The 22,411-nt window shown below is 44.9% G+C and overlaps 1 protein-coding gene across 11 annotated transcripts in view; it reads left to right on the plus strand.

The window, feature by feature from the left end:
• Positions 1 to 22,411, plus strand: part of PTPRM (protein tyrosine phosphatase receptor type M) — an 801,682-nt gene that overhangs the window by 747,723 nt on the left and 31,548 nt on the right. For all 11 annotated transcript variants that reach the window (XM_047696721.1, XM_047696710.1, XM_047696714.1 and 8 more), the window contains one exon: positions 451 to 548. In XM_047696721.1, coding sequence (XP_047552677.1) covers positions 451 to 548 — 98 coding nt within the window. The remainder of the gene's footprint in view (positions 1 to 450; positions 549 to 22,411) is intronic.

Consider the following 22,411-nt stretch of genomic DNA (forward strand, 5'->3'; position numbering starts at 1 on the left):
ACAAGAAAAGGCCATTTTTCCTATAGAGGCTCATTTCATTCTATCTACCATTTCCCTGGGATATCTGCCAGTGGTTAGCAGGAAGAGTAATGCTCTCCATTTTTTAAAATTTCACTCTTGAGTATTATGGAGATAAATAGCTAAATGATGGAGAAATAACTTTCTTTCACAGCAGTAGTTCAAGAGGGGTAGAAAGAGCTCAAATGCAGATATGTTTGACGACATGAGAAAATTCAACCATGAATGAAAAACTCAGTATTTCTATAGGTGCTGTTTCAGAAAGAGTCCCCATTTGCATCCACACTAGAAAGGAGAACCACGTCCACCCGTAAAAGTGAGGGGACTGTCAGTGGATATGCAATCGGTTTATTTGTAAGCCCCAGAAATTTTCCGGTTGCAAACTTGCAAAATTTAAAAAAAAAAAAAAGCCCGTGTTCTGTTTTGCTGCAGGCCCAATGCAAGAGACCATCTATGACTTCTGGAGGATGGTGTGGCATGAAAACACCGCAAGCATCATCATGGTCACCAACCTCGTGGAAGTGGGAAGGGTGAGTCGGCTCTCCACCTACTTGGCTGTGTGTTCCTTGCTCGGTTGGTAACACGAAGGAAGGCAGATAGGGGCTTTCGAAGTATCGCCTGTGCTCCGGAAATCACGAACTACTGAACCACCTCCTCTCACTTGCTGCACTCGCGTATAAATTATCAGTAAACATAGACTAAATTGCTTTCATTTGTTGCGATAGCAACAGACAGGAAAGGCACTCAAGATTTAAAAGCAGTTGTTATCTGGCTATATTGAGCACACAAAAACACCTCTCAGCACGAACACTTGTTGGGTGTCAAAACTCAATGGGCGTCCCATTGCATGCGACTGCGTTCCCTCACTTGGGAAAATTGACTCCAGAAACCGTGTACAGCACTGGGTGTTGTCATTACTGGGCATTCCCGCATCTCCTCTGGCTTCCTTTTTCCTTTCCTGGTCCTCTGTTTCTTAACCTGTAAAACAGAGGTCACCCTCTGCTCCCGAAGTCTTGTGTCACTTTATCGGGAGGGACTGGTCAGGAGAGCTAGTTTTGTTTAACTAGGAAATGCTTCCATAGTTATGACCTTGGAAGTGTTAGGATTATTTCCAAAGTGGAATTCAAAAATGATAAAATACACAGGGTGCCGTGGCTTGATTTTATAGTAGGGTTCATGGCTCTGCTCCATTCAAGAAGCCATTATTCTTAGAGAAGGTTGACCTTGTGAGATTGACCCTCAGCAGCAAGGGCAGTCTGGAGATTAGCCTAGAAGCAAAATGGGGGTAGACACCATCCAGGGGTTGTTTCTTACGATTCTCAGTCAGCCTTAAAAAATGAGGAAATCCTGCCATTTACAACAACGCGGATGAATCTGGAGGACGTCATGCTAAGTGAAGTAAGCTAGTCACAGATTATTCTACTTACATGAATTTTCCAAAATAGTCAGATATGTAGAAGCTGAGAATACTGTGGTGGTTGCCAAGGACTGGGAGGAGGGAGAAATGCGGAGGCGATGTTCAGTGGGTACAAAGTTTCAGTTACACTAGATGAATAAGTTCTGGAGATCTGCTGGTGGAAAATAGTTAACAATATGCTTTTGTGCACTTAATTTGTTAGGAGGGTACATCTCATGTTAAGTGTTCTTACAAAAAAATGAAACAACAAAGGGACACAGGAAACTTGGGTGGGGGGGGGTTAGATATGTCTATTACGTTGATTATAGTGGTGCCATCAGGACGTCCACATGTGTCCAGACTCACCAAGTATACACATGAAACACTGTATGTTGTAATTGTTTATCAATTATACGTCAGTAAAGTGGTTTCCAGAAAAGGATTTTCAGAAGTATCTAGAGGTACAACTCAAGAAGGGAGACATTAAGAAATGGGAGATATTTACAATTTTAGCAAAAATAACTAAATAATCCGAAAACCCTCCTCCTACGAACATCTAGAAATTCTAGATAAAATATAAATATGTGTTTTAATATATTTGTATGTAATATATGTGTAAATCACATGTAACTGTAAATATTTATGTTAAAAGTGTTTAGCTTAGCTGTCAAAAAAGGAGAATACTAGAAACCAAAAGAATGAGGACCAGACAGAGAGAGGACACAGCTGCTGTTCTCTAGAAGCTGGGCAGATGGGGAGGGTCAGTTTTGGAGGCAGTGGTGGGGTGGCCCTCCACCTTCGCAATCTTGGATCTTGGGTTTTACAGCCCACTGAGAAAGGAGATAGGCCTGTGCAGGATTAGGAATTTGAAATGAGGCTGCCACAGGAAACCTAAGCCTGTAAAAGATAGACACTCAGAGAAAGGACTGTCTAGGGAGGTGGAGGGAGGTAGAAGGGGGAAAGCCAGCCGGGCACCAGGCCTGGGAAGTGAAAAGGAGGCAGAGCAGTCTTCACTGAGGATTTGGGTGAAAAAGCACTTCCACCAACCCATGGGTCAAAGTAAAATGCCCTGATATAAATCAGAACATAGTTCGAACCATGAATAAAGGAAGTATCAGAGAGTAAACTTATAGGATGCAAATCAAATAGTACCTAAAAGGATATATATGTTTTTAAATGTTGTTAGAAAAGGAGAAAGACTGAGCATCTAATGCAAGAAGATATGTGAAGAACAGAATACAACTAAAGAAAACAGGAAATAATGAATAGAAGAGCAGATAATTGTCAAATAAAAAGCAAAGAAACAATAATAAAAAATCAACAGAATCACAAAGGCTTTGTGAAGAGATTCATGAAATAGAATATGGCAATCTGAAGTAAAAAATAGAAAGCCAAAAGCTCTCAATATTTGGAAGAGGATAAAGATTCTTTTATCATAATAGATAATATGAAAAACTAACAGTAAGTTTGAAAATTGACACAAATTAGCTAAGTTTCTTAACAAATATGATCTTCCAAGACTTACTCAAACAGAAACAGAAATTCTGAATAGATGTTAATTAAGAAGTGAATTATGGTTGAAAACTGACCCATGGAAAAGCACCAGTCCCAGACATATTTACAGATGTATTCCACTAAATATTCAAGGAATGGAGCCTCCAGATCTTATAAAAAAAAATTTATTTGAGGAGAAGAGAAGAAGCAAGACTGCTCCCCCACTTTATTTTGGGAAACTAGTGTAACCTTGACATCAAAACCAGACAAGGACATAGGACAATAGAAAATTATGGGTCCCATAAACTGGGCAGAGAGAAATAGACCAGCAGGTCAAAAGAGCCTGGATGTTGACTATGGTCATATGTGGAGAAAGCATGAGCTTCGCAATCAGTTGAGTTGGGACATTTGGTTATTCATGCAGACAAAAAAGAAAAAAATCATGAAAAATCCAAAAACGAATGCCAAATAAAGACTGAAATATAGCTTTAAGACTGAAATTAAGCTTTAAAACTTTCAGAAGAAAATATGAAGGAAAATATTTCTGACCTTTTTAAAAAAAATGTTTCAAAGATACCAAATATTTAATATGCTAAGAAAAGAATGGAGACATTTGACCTTATTAAAATGGAAAACTTTCTGTATGATTAAAGATATAAAGTCCCAAGACAATGGGGTAGATACCAGGAAACCAATACATGAAGTATAAAAACTTACAAAGCAATATTTTATATCCTGAAAGTACAAAAATCTGTTTCTCGTCTTTCAGTTCCCTCTGCTGGGAACCAGAGCAGGGGAGCTGGCTTAGGGACTGGGTGGCAGGTGCTCACCGGATACCTGGCCTAGAAGGAACCACTGAATCTCTCTGCCACCCGCCTTTCACCTGGGCTATGGGGATGTCGTGGCACCTGCTTCATAGGGTTCTTGTGAACATTAAGTGAATTTCTATGCATCAGGTGGTTAGAGAAGTTCCCAGCCCATTCTGAGAACTTCATAAATACAGGTATTAGTGTCACCCTTATCTTTCCACCAACAAACCTAAAACCTACAGTGATGTCTATAATTACCTTTTCCACCCCATTCTTTTGCTATGAAAGCAGTAATGACTCCCGCAAAAAAAAATTTTGTTCAACGTCACCGAAATTTTTGGTCTCTGCCTTCTGGGCACTCAGTAGCTGCCCAGTGAAATGAATGAAGGAGATTTCTTCCAACTTAGCGTCAGCAATTAACCTATGCAAGGGTAATGTGAAAGAGCTAAGGTAAAATTGTCTCTGTTTTTATGTTTGTGGGTTTCTTTCCCTGAAATGCACGTGTGATGGATTCTCAATCCTTCATTCATTTTACAAATACCTGCTGACTTGCCCGTGTATGATAAGGAGTGAGATTTCTGGAGACTACTGGCACAGTGCCTTATGTCCACCATGACCATGCTCCTTAAAAGTTATTCACCACCTCGAATTGTGCACATTTGAATTTGCATTTTGAATTGCCTGGCTTTGGGAAAATACAAAATAAAGGCCACGCAGTGTTGGTCTGTTCATTCCATCAGGACCCACCTCATCCAGGGTGGTCAGTGTTGGTTCTTGTAATGGAAACTATTCCTTCGGACAAGTAACCATGGAAATCCCAGCTAAAAGTAGGCAGCTGAAGGGGGGACGGTGACTAGGTTTCAGGTTTAGCCCCAAATGGAAGCCCATAGGCTTAAAGAAACTCAGTAAGTTTAGGTCTGGTAAGCTTATTTAAAAAAAAAAAAAAAAGAAAGAAGGAAAGAAAAAGATCCTTCCCAATCCTTGCCAGGTTTGTGGGGATGTGGTCAGCTCTGAAGAATGCTCACCTCGTTACCATCAGCAACATGGATGGGTCTGCCTTCAATTAGTAATGAATTTAATGGCATCTGTCCTTGAAATGCCTGGCATGATTTGGGGGTTTTGACAAGAGGTCACATTCCCTCCAGGAAAACGCACTATCCTTTTTCCACGCCACTTCCCATTGTTAATGCCTCACTCTTGTTTAGAGATTACCTCCCCATTTTCCATGCTTAAAAACAGCAACAACAAACCGCCGAAGAAATCAAGATGACATGGTTTTTAAGGGCAACCACTACCTACTTAACATGTTTACTGCACATGGTGTGTCCTTCATGAATTAGGCATGAGCTAGGCGGATGCCTATTTGTTTACCCAGACTTGCTGCTGATTCATTAAGTCAGAGCTGGGAACCCGCTTTCCCCTGATTTTTGCCCTGAAGCGCTCTGCATTAGGCGGCTGTAATTGCCGGGGCTGGAGCCGCTGGGAAGCCTCCCTGTCGCAGCACCTGGTGCCTAAGACACAAGCGCTGCACTTCCCTCCAGCGGGGTCCCCAGTACATCTGCCAGGACCTGTCATTATCTAAGACTTCCTTGTCACCACCATGCATCCCCTTTCAGCCCATGTGTTCCGGGAAGGGACCCTTGTCAGTTTCCCTGGCACCTGCCGACGGCTGCGCACCTGGCATTTAAATTGCTCCGGAATGTGTTGTGATTGTTTTCCCTCTTTAATGAACCCACCTGAGGGACATCGAGCTTTTTATCCAGTCGCCTGTTTCCCAGGCATTCCCACTTACACCGTTTGTGTGGAGATTCAGAAACTCTGTTGTGTTGTTGTACTAATCCATCTGCCAAAAATCTTATAACCAAATCTGCAGGACTCCCAAAGGAGATTTTTGTGCTGGTAATTTAAGCTAATGATTTCTAAACATATTTAGTCAGTTTTATGAAGACCTCATTAGAATGTGACTGTTTATTAAAAATCCAAATGAGGTCTCATAGTCATATAGGAGAATTATTTTTGAGCTGCTCTGAAGAGTTCTGATAACAGGTGATAAAGTGGTTTGGAGAGAAGAGAAGCCAAAAACCAGAGACATTAACTTCAGTCAATGGAGAGGATGCATGGAACTACCAGAATGGATGCTTTAAAGATTATTATCAACGCAAAGAGGTTGACTTGGTATTCCTTTCATATTTGTTACTAAAAGAGTAACAAAGAAAGAAGCTTAAGATGAACACTAAATGTCAGAATTAACTCGCTAATTCACATGCAAGGAAGGTGTATTAAGATTCCAAGTGCCCCTGTCACATACAACAAAAGACATCAGCTTCTTTTCAGAAGCCACCAGATCCAGGATCAATGGAAGAAGCAAGAGAGACACAAGATTGCCCCTTTATAAAATGTGGAAATAATGCTTGATAGGAGGAATAACCTAGGTAATGCCTAACAGTGCAAAATACCAATAATATTTGTACAAAATCTCTTGAGTTCTTCTAAGACATCATACTCATACCTGACAGGGAAGAGACAAATTCTTTTATAGACATTTGTCTTGAACTCTCATCATTGCCTTTTATAGATCCTTTTTAATGAACTGGATATTTAAGATTGATGTTTTGTGACCTGCATAATTATAGCATTAGCCTTTGATTAATTTATACTAATTCAACAAGCATTTCTCACCATTTTGATACCAGCAGCCATTTCAGTGATCCTATTAATGAAGCTGATTCAAGCCATACCTCCCTCCATAACGTTAACACAAAACTAGGGGGAAAAAGAGTGAAGTCGGCACTCTAAACTATGATGATTCCCACCGAGGCACTGCCACACTTCACAGCACCTGCCACCAGCATGTCATCCCAGAAGCAAGGCATTTATTGGTACTGAGCTCTCAGCAATAGGAGAGGGACCCTCGATGGACCCTTCCATGCCAGCCAGCTCTTCCAGGAAGGATGACTCCCTAGATGCCCCCACTGAGCCTTTGAGGGTTTCTCTGCCCGAAGGTTTTCTCAGCAACCTCTTTAAAATGTTAGAAAACTAACCAAAGCGCCCAATTTGTTTTATTCACAAATTAACCCAAAAGTAAGCTTTCTACTCCCTTTCCAGCATGACATCTCCAAAATGTAATGATATACTTACTGTATCCATGGCGCAAAGAAATACAAAGCAGTTTATGATGCACTTGTCCTCAAGGAACATGAAAATGGTAATAGAGAACCATTTAAGCACTGAGCTATAATACATATGAGTCACAAGGATGATAGCACCCATGCAGGGCTAATTCTGCCTGAGGAAGCATAGGAGACATCAAGGAGAACACAGCGAGGAGCTGGGTCTGTCTGGGAAAAACGGAGGCATAACCAACGTAGGAAAAACCCAGAGAAAGGGAGCAATGGCAAGATGGGAAAGAGCGAGTGGTCTGAGACAGCTGTGAGAGCTACTGGGGATGGGCAGCTAACTGAGGCTGGAAGGCTAGCTGTGGGCTCCTGAGGAAGAGGCAAAGGTAGATTTGGGGAGTGGTGGTGTCTTTGTTGTAATGGAAGGCATCAAGCTGGTAAATCACATGTTCTAATTAGTGTTGTTGCAAGACAGTTCTAGCAGCCACTACAGAAAGGGTTAGAAAGTTGACAGAAGCCATGGAGTCAGAGTAAGACTCTCTGGAAGAGATGACTTGGACTTGAGTTGTGGCAAAGATGTTGGGAATTTATTGAAGACACACAGTTTGGGTGTTATCTGGGATGCTAATAAGGAAAAAGAACTGAAATATGAACAAGGTTTCTACCATTATGAATGGATTGATGTGAAGATTATTAATAAGAAGAGTAACCTTTCTGTCTACCCCTCCCCTCCAAAAAAGAAAAAAGAAAAGCCAGATTAAGAAGAAATCAACATGATTCATTCTGGGCATGCTGAGTTTAAGATGCTGAATGAACAATGTGGGTTTTTCCAGAAAGCTATGGAGGGATACATGAGCTGAAGATATAGAGACTAACTATGAAATGTATGAATCTGAACTGAGCATCTACTGTGTGCTAGGCTTTGGCCTAGACTGGGAATAGCAAGATGAAAAGATATGACATGATCTAAAGGATAGAAAGACAGGCAGACAAAAAAGTTACAATGCAAAGTGGTAACCACTATGACAGAAACATGGCATTTGCGGGGAGGTTGGGGGGGAACAGAGAGAAAGAAGAGAAGAAGTGAAGACAGAGCACCAGAAATTATCTATTTAGGGGCAGACAGGAAAGAGAAGCTCAGAATGGAGACTAAAAATGGTGTACAAGAGAAATAAGTCACCTCACTATGAGATCCCAGAATCCTGAGTAAGAGATGATAAAGTTTCAATGAGGAGAGGGTAAGGAGTGTTGACCAAAGCTGCAGAGAAGTCTGGTACCTCAGGGGCAAGGTAGGTAAACGGCAGAATGTATTGAGCACCTACTCTGTGCAAAGCATTCTACTAAATGATGAGCAAGGCTTATGTCTTTTAGTTATCGTGGTCACCCTCTAAGATACATATGAAGATTTCTGTTTTCAAAGTTAGCAAATTATGGCTCAGTGAGGTTAAATAATTTGGCCAATGGCACAGAGCTGGAATGTCTAAAATACTTTGTTCCAAAGCCAGTGTTCTCTCCACAGTTCCACAGGTCACCCCACCACCACCGTCTTTGGTACACACCAGGTTTCGGTAGTGTGATAACCACGAATGCAGTGGCCATGGAACAGTGGCTCTGTGGGTGGTAAGGCCACTAGAGTAGCTTGTTCTTGGAGATGCAAATCAAAGGAAAGAGACAGAGCAGCACCTAGAGCTGAGCAAAGCTCAGGGTATGATCACAGTCGGGAGTGGGGCACGGGTGTGTGGGGCTGAGTGTGTGGGTGGTGGTGATGGTTGGGTAGACATGAGCATAGTGGGGAGTCTGAAGAGAAGATGCAATTGGGAGCAAAGATTAAAGGTGCAAGAAAAGAAAGGGGCAAGGGGACAGGAAGGTCCCAGACAGGGTGGGAAGGCATTCCTTCAGGGAATGAGCTAGGGCTATACCCCCGACAGTGTGTCTAGACACAAAAGGCTGCAGCTACGAAGATAAATTAAGCATGTCCACAGGAATGGGGAAGAAAGCAAGGTGACTCAAGTCTATGCCAGAGGTTTCAGAATGCTGTGGTGGTTCCTACAAGGCCCCTCATCAGGCCGGGAGCTGAGGTTGGAGGGGTTTCTCTGCAGATGCTTCCCAGAGGAGGTGGTGGATGGGGCCAAGTATGAAGGAGCAGCTGGGATTCAATCAGCAAAGAAGGCAGAGGGAACCACGGGTCCCCTAAGGGAAACTGCAGAAATGTGTTCAAAATGAACACGGAGCGAACGCATGCTTTATCGAGGAGAGGACATGTACACTGAAGGACTGAGTGACAGAGCGACACGGAGAAGGGGACACAGAGGAGATGCTGCAGAAGGAGTGGATGTAATCTAAAGGCAGAAAAACAGCCACTGGATGTAACAAGGAAAAGGTCTTTGGTGACCTTCTGCCTGAGTAGTTTCCAAGGGATGACCCATCAGGGTCCTTTGATGGCGAGCGACAGAAATCAATTCAGGTTAATTTAAGCCAAAAGGAAATCTCCTGCAAGAAGGTTCAGAGCTCAGCATGTTAATGAGAAGAAGAAGGCTTGCAAACAGGGGGAAAGGCAGTGTCCGGAGGGCCAGTGAGCGGAGGGACGTCACAGCCAGTCTGGTCAAGGTTCTGGTACGGAGAGAACATGTGCTCACAACTTCCAGGCCATTTTCACCGTGCTCGGGGTTCCAGTAATGGGGGCAGGGCATCTAACTCCTCTAGGTTGGTACATAGGCTCATCCCTTGCTGTCCAGGACCCCAAAATGACAAGCCACCCCATGGGAAAAAAGGAGCTCCCCGAGAGGAAGTCAAGAATACATTAGGGAGGTCGAGTGACCAAATAACTTATATTTGCAAGAGACGGGGAGGGCTGAAGGCAGTCTGCAGGGTCAAGGCCAGAGTAGAAAATGGGACATACAGACTGAGTTTCAACTTGGCAGAAGCTTAGCTGAGAAGGGAAGAAGGAGAAACATGGCAGCCGACAGAGGGGCATTAACAGTCAAACGATGTTTTTTTATAGGTGGAAGACCTTTGAAAATTTTTTGTGTCAAAAAAAGAATCAGGAAAGAGAAATTGAACATTAGCAAGTGGACAGCCAAGGGAGATTTTCCCCTGAGGGGCAGGAGGAAGGGGCTGCAGAGTGCTGGTCTTCAGTTCAGCCTTAGGAGGGGTGACATCTTTGTCCTCTGAGCCAGGAGAACAGAGACAGATGACGACGCATTTAAATAAATGGAACCAGAAGATAAACAATCACCTTGGAATCGCACCCTCTCCTGATAACTTTCGTTTTCCCCGCGATGGTACAAGCAAGGCCGTGGGCTGAAAGACTTGAGGAGTTTGGAGAAATAGGTATTTTAGGGAGGCCCAAGAACACAGGGGAAGGGGGTTGGCCTGAGGTCGGAACTGGCATGCTCCTGTCTCGGGAAGAAGGGAAGACTAGGGAAGGGAATAAGCACGATGCGGCTGGCGACAAGAAGGCAGGCCGCACGGGGATCCTGGGCCAGCCGGGAGGCAGAGTCCTCACAGAACTGACACAAGTGAACATGAGGGCGTGGGGACGTTTCTCAGGGACTAAACCAACCGGGTCTCACTGCCCGGCCTTAGTTTACGCATCCTCGAAATGAAGGGACATGGGCCCAATGAGCTCTAAAATTCCGTGTTTGCATGAAGAATATTTGTATGTTTATTGTTTATGTTCTGGCGCCGAGATCTATTTGAAAACCAGATGCGTCTGCAGCTGAGCTCTGTTTTAATGCCCGTGGCCTTGGGACCTGCCTGGCACTCACTGTGTCCGCTTTGAACACCCACAGCGGGAGGAAAGTACGGAGTCTGGATTTTCAAAAGGGAATGATTCAGGGAAAAAGACTGGAGTGTCGCCTCCTCAGGAGAGAGCTGTCCGCTCCTATTTCTTCCGCACTATGATACACGAATTTTGTAGATCTAAAGAGGAATATTGAAGTGTGACTGGGTACCGATGGGACAGATTCTGTTGGTGTTCTATCTATATTTCATTTATGCAGACCGTAGAAGATGCTCAGTCTATAATTCAAAATTTTCTTTTCAAAATGATCTAATCGGGCTACAGCCAATTACTATCTTGAGAGAGGGTATTCTTTGCAAAAGGTCTCAGAATTGCCTCACACACTCGAGCAATCTTATTTCTGACCAGTGGTACCACCCCTGTCCCCTGTGTGCAGCAGGAAAGGGGCTTGGGGTGGGGGCTGGGGGGGTGACCCCTCCGGAGAACTCTTGCAAGCATTTAATAAAGATATCTCCGCACACCCCATCATGGCCTGTGTAGCTGCAAGTGTGACTTTGACATCCGGAAGACTATCTCCTGGTGCGTAGAAATAATTATTTTGCTCCCCCCAAGTCTGTTAGAGAAGCAGCGTGTTACTTAATGTCCATCAATCCAATCTGGGTAGCAAATCTATGTAATTGAAAGGTAAACTGGTATAAAGGGCCTGGGGAAACGGGCACGATTGTCAAACAAACTCATTCCACTAGGAAACACTTCATTGACTACTAAATTGGGGGACGATGTTGAAAAACGTGAGATGAAAGGAAAACACATACTATCAGAATGAAGCAAGGAGAAAACCACAGAACTTTATTCTCCAGTCTTACTGAAGGCTTAGTATGTGCTTTAGATTACGAAGTACTGCATTTTAAGGCTTAAAGTCATGAGGTTTCTTATGTAAAATTTGATACCTACAAAGCTAACCCTAATTTCTGGAAAATTTATTCTGGATAGTGTTCCTATAAATTTGTGTTTGTGTGAGAGAGTGTGTGCGTATGTGTGTGTGTGTCTATACCTGCGTTTTTTGGGGTTTTTTGTTTTGTTTTGTTTTAAAGATTTTATTTATTTATTTGATAGACATAGATCACAAGTAGGCAGAGAGGCAGGCAGAGAGGGAGGAGGAAGCAGGCTCCCCACGGAGCAGAGAGCCCGATGTGGGGCTTGATCCCAGGGACCTGAGCCGAAAGCAGAGGCTTTAACCCACTGAGCCACCCAGGCGCCCCCATACCTGCGTTTTTTGAAAGGAGAGCTATTCCCCTCCCTCACATGGGTAACTAGACTAGACTACTCTCTCACAATTTTAACAATCCCTGCACCTCATAGAAGGTTCTTCCCAGATATACTCACCACACACACGTGCGCACGCGTGCGTGCACACACACACACACACACACACACACACACACTCCCTTGCTCACACATCCTTCCCTCAGTTTCAGAAATGCTCTCTGCCTTGTTGGGAACAGCCAACTCTCTTTGTTCCAAGCCCAGACCCTTGTGTCTTTCTTCTGGATTCTGTATGAATTGTCACTGTGAATTAATGAACTTCCCATGGGGAGGACAGAATCAGTCTTCTACCTGCCTCACACACCTGTTTCCTGCACCTGCACAGAAACCTTAACCCCTCGGAGTCTTTGTTCGTCTCTCCTGTGGTTCCTCTGTTGCACGTGCAACTCCTTACTGTGCGGGTATCGGGTGACCTCTTCACCTGCTAGAGGGCAGGGCCAGGAAGACAGAAGGGAGGATCCCTGCCTTGAAGACATTTACAATCCAGTATTAGAGGCATGACACACAGTGTATGCCAGAAGGGGCAAAACACCCTTGGGTACCATTTTGCTCTCCCCCCTGCAAGAAGACAGGCCCCTTTGAGCAAAGACCAGCTTATCTCCCTGTGAATCCTGAAGGGCTGGACACATAGAAAGTGTTGAAAATTAATCAATAAGTGTTTTTTGAAGAAGAATAAGAGGGAATATATAAGCTAGTGCAGAATAACTTATTTGATACAACGGGAATCTCTGTTTGCTGCCCTTCTTCCCTTGCTGTCTTCCGTGTTGGGAGAATAAGCTGAAATCCAGAGTCACCCATTTTTGTACAACGAGGTCATTGTGGGTGTGAATGGGGTTCACTGCAGTTCTGGTGGCTAGGACAGAAATAAATCTACATTTAGCCTACCTAATTAACCCTTTTGTATTCATTCTCAGCAGTTCAGCCTAACCTATTATGTCCCTTAAAAAAAAAAAAAGGCTAAATGTTTTTTTTTTTTTCCTAATGGACGATGAGTTGTAAATTCGGCTTTGGGTCCAATTCTTCACCTGCTGGGAGTCCTCTGACGCTTTCCTATCAGCCATCTCTGATCCTCCCATCATGCTGGGTATTGTGGATCAAAACAAATTTGCAGGTCTGAATAGCACATGTCTCTGGGCACACGCCGTCCTGGCTCCCTGAGTAACTACGAGCGCCACGTGGGTCAGCTCTGTGGCATGCTCCGGCAGACCCCATGGAGATGATGGTTTGGGCGTGCTGGCATTCCCAGTCACCACCTTCGAGCCCTGTCACTCGCTGTGTTGCCACAACCGACTGGCCCTGTAAAATCTCATACTCGTCTGTGTCTGGTCTTCCTGAAGAGTGCCTCCTTTCCTGGCCTGGCCTTGGACCCTCTCTCGTCTCACCCTCTTCCCATGAATTTGATTGCCCATTATCTAGGTGGTCACCTGCCTTCGTGTATGTGGCGGGTGGGGTTGGTCTGCGTGAGCAGCAGATGTCCAGGGCACCGGGGACCAGGGCCTCCTAGCCTGTGAGTTTTCTAGCACAGCCCCAGTCACGTGGGTACCTGCGTGGGCAGGAGACAGCTGTAGTTTCTTGGCAGGATAATTGGACACAATTTTGGATGATCTCAAGGCTGCAGTAGCCCTCCACCTTTGTTCTGCTTACATGAGGCCCTGAAAATTGCTTTTTTCCCACTTTGCACACTGCGGTTATATCCTATTCTTTGGTAACTTTTTTGAAGCCTACAGTAAATGATGCCCCATCTTGAGTGCAAATTTTTCCCCCTTCTTTGCTTTCTAGATCTGCTAACTTCATATTCTGAGGCCTTGCTTTTCCTTGCCCTAAAGACTTGGGGATATCTGGCTGAGCAAATATGCGAGCAAATGCGGGGCACCTTCCGGAGAAGAGAGTCAAATAATGCAGTGAGGGGTTTGCTGACTGTACTCAGCTTCTCTCTTTTGGGGTTTACCTCTCTTCACTTCAGACTGTCTCCTTTGAGATAGAAATGGAACCCTGACCCCTTAAAACTCTCAGTGGACAGAGAATTTTTATTCTAGAAAAGCAGGGTACATTCATCATCTCACCAAAGATAGATTCCTTTATGGATTCTTGTTGTAGGGTAGAGAAGCCAAAATCAGGGGTGAGTTTGTGGGAGTTTCCATCCATTCAACTGGTTAAATCACATATTGCCCCTACTCAGGGTGACTTATATGACGCTCAGTCAGGCATTAGGTAGGTCATCTATCCATGTGCCTAAATTCTTCAAATTCTCTTGCTCTGTTTAGCAATTCCTTTGATAACCTAAAGGAGGAGGACAGAGGAAGAGGCCGAGGAAGCCAGTGACTCATGTACATTCTTCTTTGGTGCTTCCTTAACCCCTGGAGTCATTGACCTGCCCAAAGAGATTCATTGGAACAGGACTATCTCACAGGAATTTAGCCCAGATCTGTGTTTCCGAAATTAAAGCTGATTGTCTTCCCAATCCTGGCATCGACCATAGAGTGTGAGCTGTTGTAATCAATAGAGCATGAGGTGAGCTACACTTCTGAACCACAGGGGTGCTAGCCCAATGGTAAGGGGGCACAGTGACAACTACCACTGAGGGCTAGTGGCAATTTCTCATATGCCAGCCAATGTGGTGGGTCTTTAGGCCCTCACCGTGGCTCTGCAGGGTAAGCATTATGCTATCCCCACTTTCCAGCCACTAAACTGAAGATTTCAGACATTACAAAACTGGTCCAAGGTTATCCAGCTAGCAACTGTCAGCTCACAATTAGAATTCCAGAACCATACTCTTGATCTCTGTGCTCTATGGCTTCCCAAAAAACCTCATTCTAGAGTTATGTATTCAGGATAATTCTCAAACTTGGGATAATCTGAACAGTCGTATGACCTACTCTCCTCATCTGCTATTAAGGAAACGGAGAAGCAGAATCTTTCTGTGACTTTCACAAGGTCATATGGCTAGATCGTAATACAGTTAGAATTAGCCCCATGCTCTCCTATATGCCAACCAGGCTCTTTCCATTACACCATGCTATGTCATCACCGAATGTGATTGTCTACAGAGGTTACCTTTTTTATGGGTGGTCCTTAAAAATAAATTTTGTGCCTCTGCCTAGAAAAATGTGTGTGTGTGTGTGTGTGTGTGTGTGTGTGTGTGTGTGTGTATGTTGGGGAGTCATGTTTTCAAGAACATTTCTGGTCTATAAATAAGCCAGAGAGGTGTGTGTGTGTGTGTGTGTGTGTGTGTGTGTGTGTGTGTGTGTTGGGGAGTCATGTTTTCAAGAACATTTCTGGTCTATAAATAAGCCAGAGAGGTCGTATCCTTGCAGCCTAGGAGAGGCAGGAGGCCAAGTCCCTGAGCTCACCTCTAGGAACTAAGGTATATCCGTTATGGTAATCACCCCATCTGGCTTCTGCAGGCAGTCGGCCACTGTCTACTCTGCCGCAGATGACAGAGATGCCTGACTCATGAACCTGGGCAGTCACCTGCCCTTAGATCCCCCAAACCCAGCTGACTCATGTCTGCAACCCCACATCCAGCTTGCCTCTGCCCTTAGCCGCCCATCCCAGCAGGGCAGTTGGCTCAGCCGCAGAGAGCCCCAGGGTGGTTCCAGGAATGGCAGGCTCTCTCACAAAGGGACTAGTCCTGCAGAAATTCATTTCCTGCATTCTCTGCCTCTTCTCCAACACCCACCTTCTATTCCCAACACCATTTCCGCTGTTTTAAAACATAGCACCGAGGTTCAGCCAAGACAGTGTCAGAAGGAGATGGAGCATTTGAAACAGGAACTGTTCCTACTGCTGTTCCCCCCACCCCCGCCACCCCGACAGAGGTTCAGGACCACGCAGGCTTTCTAGAGATGCCCCTGCCAACTTTCTCCATTTAGAATGCCTTCCCTGCCCCAGCCATCCACGGAAACTGCACTTCGTCTTTCTGATCTCATCTGTAATGTGGGCTCCCTTGCACAGCTTTGAATCTCTTCCTTTAGAAGTCATATTCTTTCCTCTGACTTCCAATAGCCGTTTCCATTTTGTTAATTTTAGCAAACATTTACTTGTGCCAAGTATATTCTATCTAAGAGCTTTAGGAACAAGAATCTAGTTAATCTTCACAAAACGTTATTATTATCCCCATTGTACAAATGGGGAAACGGAACCACAGAGAGCTTAGGTAACATGTGCAAGGTCACACGGCTGAGAAATGAGGCCAGACTTTGAACCCAAACCGTGTGGCTCTGGGTAACGTGCTCATGACTACTAAACTTGCCTTTCATTCTGCTCTGAGTTTGATTTGTTGTTTACATGCCTGTCTCTTCACGAGCTTTGGAACCATAGCTCATTCCCCTCTGTACTCCAGCAATGGCTGTCATGATGGGCTTCCCTGCTGTCTGAATGACTGGCAGGACCGCCTCCATATCGCTCTCCTCAGGCCAGACACAGGCATGGCCATACTGAAGTCACAACGTGGACCCCTTCAGTTTCCCAGTCTGCCTCTTAATCTCTCCCAGCTTTGGATTGTGTGTTTATAAAGAAGAGATAATACTGTGACCCCCACAAAATGAGTGTGAGGTGGCATGCAATCCCAGACCATTCTGGGACTTGGGATGATTGTAACCTCCACGTGGTCTAGTCAGAACGATCTCAGGACTTGGATAAAGTCAACAGATTTAAAACTTTACAAACCTGAAAACTCCTGCGTAAATCTAAATTGTGACCCCAGTGAGAGGAAATACGGATCCTTTTTCTCAAAGATCTGTCAGATTTCACTCCAAGAAATGTCTCCTTGGGAGATACATAAATACAAATACAGAGATAGACTTAGGAAAAGATATAGATACAGATATAATGTTATCATTGCTTAAAAGATTCCCGAAACTCATCTTTCAGAAGGATCTTTAGACTATGTGACACACACTTCCTATTGTCCTCCGTGATGGAAAATGTCCCTCCTGTGGCAGAAGGACTTACCTTTGGGGAATGGCTACAAGGCAAAGCCAAACCGACTGAATAAGGTGGGAATGAGCCGTCTGAATATATGTGCTCCTTGGAAGAGCTGATGCTTTCGGATCGAGTTGGGGAGGACTCTTTTCTTCCATATGAACTAGAGAGAAAAGTAACAAGACAGATTCTTCAAATGGTCTGTAAGATGACCCTCACGATGCCACAAGGGCCATATTAGTCCACCCATTTCTTTGCGGTTGATGAAAGAAATGTTATGGATATGGGTGTGACCTTGTGCGTTATTACAAGAATTATATGTAACATTCATTAATGGGCGTGGTTGGAAAACCAGATAGAAACCCAGGAGCTTTGAGGGAGCGGGGGTGTTCAACCGAAGCTTACAGATGTGAAAGGGGGATTTACTCAGGCTATGGAATTCTTTTCCCAAATTCAGACTAGCCAGACCTCCAGAAGTTTGGGATTTAGTGCCAGTTTCAAAATTATCTTCAAAAATGTTGCTCAAGGGAGGCCCCAGGGCCAAAGGAAGCAGGTCTGGAACTAAGAACTAGGATACCTCTTAAAAGTTAGGTACTTAGACAAAGCCTTGATCTACATCAAGTCGGGTAATCTTTCCAAACTCCCTATGAAATCAGTGCTGTCATCCCATAGTATGTAGAAGTAAACTGAGGCTCAGAGAACATAAGTCACTGGCTGCAACACCACAAAATAGCAGGAGAAAAGCAAATGCTTGTCCATATGATTCCAAGCAATCTGTATTTGGGGGATATTTAAATGAACGAATGTTTTTATTGTGAGAGCACTGTAAAAAAATTTTTTTTATTATAATAAATCTGCTCCCTTGGAAACTTGGCTGGCAACTGCTCTTGGCTGGGGATCTTTTTGGTAACTGCTTCTAGCAGTGTTCTAGCTCTTGCTATCCCAGATCTCTATCAAAGCTGTACTTGGCTGACCCCACACACAGCTATTAATAGGACTGTGGTCACTATCTCTTTGCATGGTTCTTGTTTAAAAAAAAAAAAAAAAAAAAGTCTGTTGAAAAACCTCTTGACAAATCAAAACTCTTAACGGTGACTTTTTCTTTTCTACCCCTTTACAATTGTGTTTATTGGATCATACTATGGTGCCCCTAGTTCACAAGCTAACATTTAGTTCCTTAAGCCTTCTTAATTATGAGTTTCTTAGCAAAGTGAGTCCTAGGACCCATATACAGTCCCCATAAATAGACCTTCCCGGTCTGCCCCAGGCTCCTTCCTGCCAGCTCCTAGAGTTGGTGGTACAGAAGACCCCGGGAGAAACACAGCAGGTCATGATCCTGGATAAAAATGAGCAATGATTTCAGAGTGTGCTTTTGTTCTTCCCGCTCACCCCCAGCACCCATCATACCCTCTCTCGCTCGTAAAAAGGCAGGGTGGCTAAAATCATTTGCAAACCTTCCCACTTGGGACTGGATCCTGAAGCCAGACCTGGCAAAACTGAAGAATGTATAATCCACCTTAAGTTCCCTCCTCCCAGACAGCCTTGGACCCGGGACCGGCGCTTGGGTCTGCAGCCTCTCCCTCACACCCATCCAGCTCATTACCTGGAGCAAGTCACTTGCCCTCCCTGTGCCTGCCTTTCTTCCGCTTCTTCAATTTAGGACACAAGAAATGGAAGGAATGAAGAGGATAGGACGGAGGCCGGCCGTGGCCCACGCCGGCTCTTTATCTCCGGCCAATCGCTTGCCCTCTCTGAGCCACTGTGTGCAGCCACAGTTGGAAGAACACAGTGATTCCAAGTGCTGAAACTCAAGCACGAAAGCCTTCTGTGCAGCAGTTGCAATGATCTTGAAAATGAGTGTTTGTCAACCAGCTGTCTCTGGGATTTCTCCCAGCTCTGTTGGAGAGGGGTCTCTTCTCTGCACACCATAGACACCATTTCCTAAATTCTGACGAGAGTTCATCAAACCCTCCAGTGGAAGAATGGATGGCTCCCATGTCCTCCCCGTCCCCAGAAAGTGGTTTGCAGGAAAGAAGAGTAAAGGGGTCACTGGAGTTTCTGTTTGTTTTGTTTTCCCTTCGGAAACCATGCACAACTGTCAAAGCTTTTCCTTCTTCCTTCTCCGGAGAACCCTCTTCACCTCTCTGGGCCCTTTGTGGACTTCTTGCCCTTGAACCTCTGTGGTCACCTGTAGTCCAGGTCACACAATCATCACTTAATAATAAAAAGAAAAGAAGAAATATCCATATTTTTTTAATGAAACATCACTGGAGCAAATGCTGTCATTGCAGGATGTCACTTACTACAGCGGTCCCCATCCCTCTGTAGTCACCTGCCTGAGAGGGCCAGGCTGTGCAGTCAGCTCGAGTTGTGTGAATCCTTACAATTCAGCGTGTGGGCCACAGGCCAGCGGCATCACCTGGGAGCTTGTCTGAAATGCAAATTCCAGGGCCCCACATGGAATCAGAAACTGGGGTGCAGCCCTGCTTGTTTTAACAAGCCCTCCAGGGGATTCTCATGCCTGCTGAAGTTTGAGAACCTGCTCGAGAGATGTCAGGATGCCCTGATGGTGATAGTAACGCGCTGTCAGCCTCAGGTGCATAAAGCTCCCAGGAGTCTTCTGCCTTCGTTGCACTTGGGATCAACTGGCTGGTTAAAAATGACCAAACTCGAACAATTTTTTTTTTTTTTTTTTTAGGCAGCTAAAAATCCTGAAATTACTGTTTTCTCTACTGTTTCATGTTTGTGGATTTTAAAGCCAACAAAGCTACCCCCCCCACTTGAAGGCAGGGATTTCCTCATGCACCCCTGCAGCTCCCCGCCCCCCAGGGAGGCACAGGCAGCCTCACCCCGTGGCTGGGGCCCAATCGATAACCCAGTGGAACCAGCGCCGCCACTGGGGCACCCCGGTAATTAGACGAGCCCGATCAGAGCCTCGCTTTCTGGGGTGGAAACTGTTGCGGTAGATAATTGGGATGCATGGGAGGCACGGCCTGTCCTAGAAGCTGTGTGGGTAGCGCCAGGCTGCAGAAGGCAGCCAAGCCTGGCCAGCGATCAGAGGAAAGAAGCATCTGGTTCTGGGTTCCCGGGCTCCAACAGGTGCCCCCAAACCACCTGTGTTAACATCTCTGTATGCAGACCCTAGAGGCTGGGAGGTGACTCAGGCCCCAGGTTCCCCAGGCACAGAAAGTCTGCCTCTAGAAAAGCATACATTCTTCTTACTTTTTTTTTTTTAAGGCAAAATAATAACTTGACACCAGTCCAAGCAGTTAAAAAGACACTAAAAGGAACCCAATTTAGGAAGGTTTTTAGTGGGCTAAAAACAGATGTGGCAAGCTGTTTTAGGATATTCTGGGAGATGAGATGGAGAGGGCGGGCTTCGACATGGCTCGTCGGCCTCTTCTGGGCCTGCCCAGCCAGGTGCCTCTTCATGGAAGAAGGTTCTGCCCATAAACACGTTCTGGAAGGAAGCAGCCCCAAGGCTTCATTTCTTCTAATCACTGCTCTGCTCCCGTGATGCTCTGGGCCCCCCATTCGGAGCGCTCCAGGGAGCCAACATCTCTCCTCCTTATGCAAGCGCTTCTCTTGAAGGTTGGAGGATGTGGCATGGGCACCACAGGGGTGCGGCTGCAGTTAGAGGCCCTAGGCGACACCCCCTTGAGCTGCCCCCCCACCCCCTCGCCAGGGACCCCACCTCCACCACTTTCTGCCGTCCAGCACCTGGGGGCGCCTGGCTGCATCTGGCTGGTGGAGCTGCGGGGCGCACAGGGGAACTGGGGGAAGGGCAGAGCCGGCCACTGAGGGCCCATCAGGGTCACAGTGCCTGTGGAACCCTAGCTCTCCCAAGCGAATAGGAAGAACCATCCCGAAGAGAATTGCTAAGCCATCGATACATTGGTGTCCCTTCTGGTGTCCCTGACTCCAAGGCACCAAAGCCCCTCACACCCATATTTGTTGCAAATTTGGGATGGGGCGGGTAAGGAGTCTTAAGTAGAAAGTGACCGTGTGATATGTCCTACATTGATTGCATTCTAATAGGTTATCTTTACAAGATACGATGTGCCCCGTATGGAACAGGATGCAGGTGCCAGCGTGTGTTTTGTTCTCTTGTAATTTTCCGAAAAATACGTAGGTTTTTGAATTGTATATTCATTCCATTGAAAACTGCTTAATTTTAGACATGCACATACATACTCCCTTTGTACCCATCCACTAGCATCTGCTTGCATAACTGGAATCACTAAAAGGTAAAGGCAAGTCTCCAAAATTAGAAGGGACTCCAGTATGTACCATGTAAGCATATTTGTTAATTAGCATTTGTAAAAGTAATTAGGCATTCTATAAGTGAAATTAGGGGCACTATCAAGTTAGACATCATCACAAATATGCATGATCTGCCCAGACTCACATTATGTCTAGGAAGGGAACCAGAGAAATTATCCTTCTTATTATGAAGTATTTCAAATGCAGCAAAGGTAGCCATAATGTAAATCTTTGAAATATTATATATAAGCCATAATACTTATAAATATTTATACTTTATAAAGTCACAGATAATGTTCCCTTGAGGGAAGAAAAAAAAAAAAAGACTCCCAAAGAAGACTAAAAATTTAATGAGGACAGAAACTATCTTTGTCTTATGCTCCATTGTGTCCCCGGCCCCTAACGTGTCTGGCTTACATCTTGCCGAGTAAAGCTAATAAAGCTTCCGTAGAACTGCGCTGAATCAGCTGCCAACAGGCTTCTTGAGGAAACAGCTAAGATAATGACCAGCCACGTACCACACTGGAAACATCAGTGTGCCAAGGTGTTTGGCATTCTGGAAAAGGTCATCTCAGCCATACTTCTTTTTGTAAATGCTCCCAGTCTGGGATTGTCCTTCCTATGCCGATCCCATGATTTTCTCCATGAGATCAATTCTGTATGGATCTGTTGCATGTTTAGTGTGTACGGGACACACTGGTAGATGTTGCAGAGATAAGCAATACAACCCCTTTCGTGTGTGGACAGGTAAGAAGAAGGATCCGACAGGTGTAAGAAGCAGGTCCTACTTACGGAACAGGCATGTTTTCAGAGAATCAAGGAGAGAGAGAGAGGGAGAGAGAGGGAGAGCTCATCTATGGAGGAAAGACTTTGAAGGGGTGTGGTATTTGAGATGTATTTTGAAGAATGGATAAAATCTTCAGCTGGGAAGGTACAAGTGGGAGGAGAACAGTCCAAGCAGAAGGAATGGCATGAGTAGAGTTTGGATGTGGGCAAACCACTTGTCTTTAAACATAAAATATATGTGGAGAAGAAGGATAGTAGTAAAAGATAGAGCAAAAATGTTAGATGTGGCCAAATAAATACATACCGAGCCAAATTTAATTTCTATTTAATTTCACGGGTAGTAGTTGGAAATAGAAGCTTGTTAAGCAGGGCAAGTGAATGCCACCGGAATTACACTTGGGAAGGGTTCTTCTGGGTTAGTATGGGGACAGCGCCCACACAGGAAATACCACAGCCTGAACTGAGATTGTGACAGAGGGAATAAAAAGTTGGAAAACATATTGGAGATATCATTCAAAAATACTCCTAGATTTGGCAG

This window comes from Lutra lutra, chromosome 12, assembly GCF_902655055.1.
Source record: "Lutra lutra chromosome 12, mLutLut1.2, whole genome shotgun sequence".
Lineage (NCBI taxonomy): Eukaryota > Metazoa > Chordata > Mammalia > Carnivora > Mustelidae > Lutra > Lutra lutra.